General features: G+C 41.4%; 1 protein-coding gene across 1 annotated transcript in view; it reads left to right on the forward strand.

Moving 5' to 3' along the window:
* Positions 1-3,065, forward strand: part of LOC106013332 — a 4,816-nt gene extending 1,751 nt beyond the window's left edge. The window contains exons 3-4 of the mRNA XM_013088748.1: positions 163-267; positions 2,873-3,065. Coding sequence (XP_012944202.1) covers positions 163-267; positions 2,873-2,923 — 156 coding nt within the window. The 3' untranslated portion in view covers positions 2,924-3,065. The remainder of the gene's footprint in view (positions 1-162; positions 268-2,872) is intronic.
* Positions 3,066-3,375: the final 310 nt, after the last annotated feature.

The raw sequence follows: 3,375 nt of genomic DNA on the forward strand, positions 1-3,375 counted from the left end.
CTCTCTCTCTCTCTCTCTCTCTCTTTCTCTCTAGTCTCTCTGTCTTTCTCACTCACCCTGTCTTCAACCACCACCTCTCCACCCCCCTTTCCACCTTTAATGTCTTAGATTGGAAAAGCGCCAACAACACTTTTTTCACCCCCCCCTTCCCTTTCTACGTAGGCCAAAGTCGACTGGGACGGATCCAAGTTTGTTGAAAATTATACGACTGCGGAGGGTGCCGAGTTTGCTACGACCCGAGAGATCACAGGAGACACTATGAAAGTGGTGAGTAGTGTAGGACCGATAGTTAGTTAGCTACATTGTAGTATAATTTAGACAAAGACTATAGGGGTAAAACGAAGGTAGTCACAAACTGGAAATTGTGAGGGTGCCAATTTTAAGGAAGGCTATCTCGCTTATTAGCGTGACCAAATTTTACCATATTTCACATATTTATCTCTCTCTCTCTCTCTCTCACACACACACACACACACTCTGTCTCTCTCTATATATATATCTATGTGTGTGTGTGTGTGTGTGTTCGTGTGTGTGTGTGTGTGTGTGTTTGTGTGTGTGTGTGTGTGTGTGCGTGTGTGTGTGTATGTTTTGAGTTACACTAACGTTATGCAAGACACAAAAAACCTGTTTCAAAGAAGGAATACCTAATCCAGTTGCAAGGAAAAAGAGATCATAAAAACTATCAAATGCATACACTTGAACTTCAATGTTAATGACAATTTCTTAGGATGTTGAGTGGATAAAAGTCAAATTGACCTTCCCCCCTTCTTTCCACCCTTTCGGAATATACTTAACTTAACACTCACATGTGGGTTGGTGATGTTGATAAATATTGTTCATTTGGGAGCCTTACTACGTTGAACGTCTTTTGTCTTTTTTAACTACCAGAATGTTCTCGGTACATTACTCAAATTTTCACATTCTTGATACTCTACGAAAACAATGATGATGATGATGATGATGATGATGATGATGATGATGATGATGATGATGATTTTTTTTGGTTTCCTTAATGGGCCTGGCGGACTCCACAAAGAAATCTTCGAGCCAGAGCGAGGCTCTATTTCGGCTCCATTGTCAATATGCTTAGCGGCACCCCCACTCGTCCAAACAACTCTATTCGAATTGCCATTATTCCTGGACATTCAAACATAATAATGTTTGACATCCTCCTTTTCATGGCTGCATTTTCGGCAACATGGGCTGAGCTCTTCATTTACAAAGTTCTTTTACCATCATAAGCTCCAATGAAGGTCCGACTGCAGTCTTGCCAGCTCAACCTGGTCACAGCGATATGTGATATTTTGTTCACGCTTATAGGAGTACCCAGAATACACATCTTCCTGGTGCTGGTATTTTACTGTGTATGGTGGGTCTTTGATTTCCCTCTTGATCATTGGAAAGACTCCTTTGTATATTGTTGGCCGTCTGTCACCAATCTCACTGGCTTCATTAGCAGCTGCATGGTCTGCTGCCTCATTTCCTTCTATTCCAACATGGCTTGGAATCCACAGGATTTTTATTGTGGCTGTGGCTTCATTGAACTTGTGGCGCAAATCATTTATGTCCGAGCTGTTGCCTAGCAGCCCATTGCAGAGGGACTGACTGTCAGTCAAGATCAGCACATTGGTTTTACTGTGGCAATTGTCAGCAATCCTTTGTGCAGTAGACATCATTGCCTGGCATTTCTCGTCATAAGATGATGTAAGGAATGCACCTTTAGTTTTAATAATTTCTGTTCGGGGTGGTTCATCATTCATTATCACCACTGCTGTTGCTCCACCTTCGCGGTATCCTGCGACAGCCGATCCATCGGTGAAAATTGCCCCATCCGCCCCAACCTCTTTGATCACATCCTCTGCAGCTTCACGTGCCTTTACAGGATCATCGCCTTTGCCTTTTATTCCTCTCAGTTCTGTTCGAAGCTCTGATGATGATAATGGTGGTGATGATGATGATGATGCTGATGATGATGATGATGATGGCGATGATGGTGATGATGATGGAGGATTGTCAATCATGATGACCATGATGACAATGATTTTGGGTGCTCTGGTGTGATTTTCTCCTTCTTTCCTATCAAACATCTATCGTCCTTATCTCCCCTTCTTCTTTTTTATGCTTGTTACTCTCTTGTAACTCCTCTTATCTTCTGGCGCTCATATGACCTTATGCAGTTGCGAGCGCCGTAAAACCTCTACTAAAACTAAACTAAACTCTTGAAGTCCTGTACCCACCATTATACTGGGCCGTCCTGTTTAGCTCTTATGTTGGCCCGTAGGCCTACGGCTTTTTCTGTAGTGCCAATGGGGTTGGCAACGTTTCATGTCTCAGGGCTCTGTGTGTGTTGCAGTGCTGGAGGATGTGTTCCAGTCTGAAATTCTTCTCCACACTGGCATTTTGGTGACTGTACTATTTAGAATAACATTGAGGGTGCGGTGGTGGAGCGGTGAGTACGCTGGTCTCCAAAGCGGAAAGTCCGGGTTCGAGCCTCGGTTTGGACATGGATTTTTTTCGCCCCCCTCCTGTCCACCCAGTAGTAATGGGTACCTGACTTCGAGTTGGGGAAGTAAAGGCAGCATGGAAAGGAACTGGCCACCCTACCACAATATATCGAAGGCCCAGGAATTTGTCTCACTAGCAAGGCAATCCCCAATGTCCGGATCGGATAAGGGAACAACTTTACTTTACTATTTAGAATATCTGTACATGTGTTGTCTGAGTCTTGTGTGCTATCTTCTTAGTCTGAAGATAATCAGTTTATATTGGCCAGACAAATTCATTATGTAGATTTAGCTTTTAGGTACCTGTAGTGTTTTAAATAATGTTTTTTATACGGGAATTTTAACATTGTGAATGGTTCACTCCACAGACCTCAACTACGAAAGGTGTGACCATGTCACAGATCTGGAGAAAGTCATAACGTAGAAATCTACACAGAGGACCCTACAGCTGTAGAACCTTATTATTAACGAAGATACTTTTTCTTCCTTCCAAATAACCATGTTTGGGAGGTAGTTTAACTTCAGTAACATCAATAATAAAATTACGTTACCTATTTTTAATACACGTCTTTCACTTTTGTTGATTTGATATTCCGATTCATAATTTAGATGTTGCATACCTTATATCCTCTAGATTTATTAGACTTTTTTCCCATTTTGGCTATATTTTAAACTCTTACTGAAGGGAATATTATAGTTGAATGTCAGGAGTAAAAGTATTTAACTCTTTTGCTTGTAGTTTCATCATAACATTATTACAATCCTTCTTTTAAAGAAAGAAACTCCAGTACCTGTAAACAAAGCATCAAAACAATATGCAATACTCATTTTAACAGAACATCCCACTAAAAGTGCAATATTTGCATGACTC

This window comes from Aplysia californica, unplaced genomic scaffold, assembly GCF_000002075.1.
Source record: "Aplysia californica isolate F4 #8 unplaced genomic scaffold, AplCal3.0 scaffold00804, whole genome shotgun sequence".
NCBI classification, from domain to species: Eukaryota; Metazoa; Mollusca; class Gastropoda; order Aplysiida; family Aplysiidae; genus Aplysia; species Aplysia californica.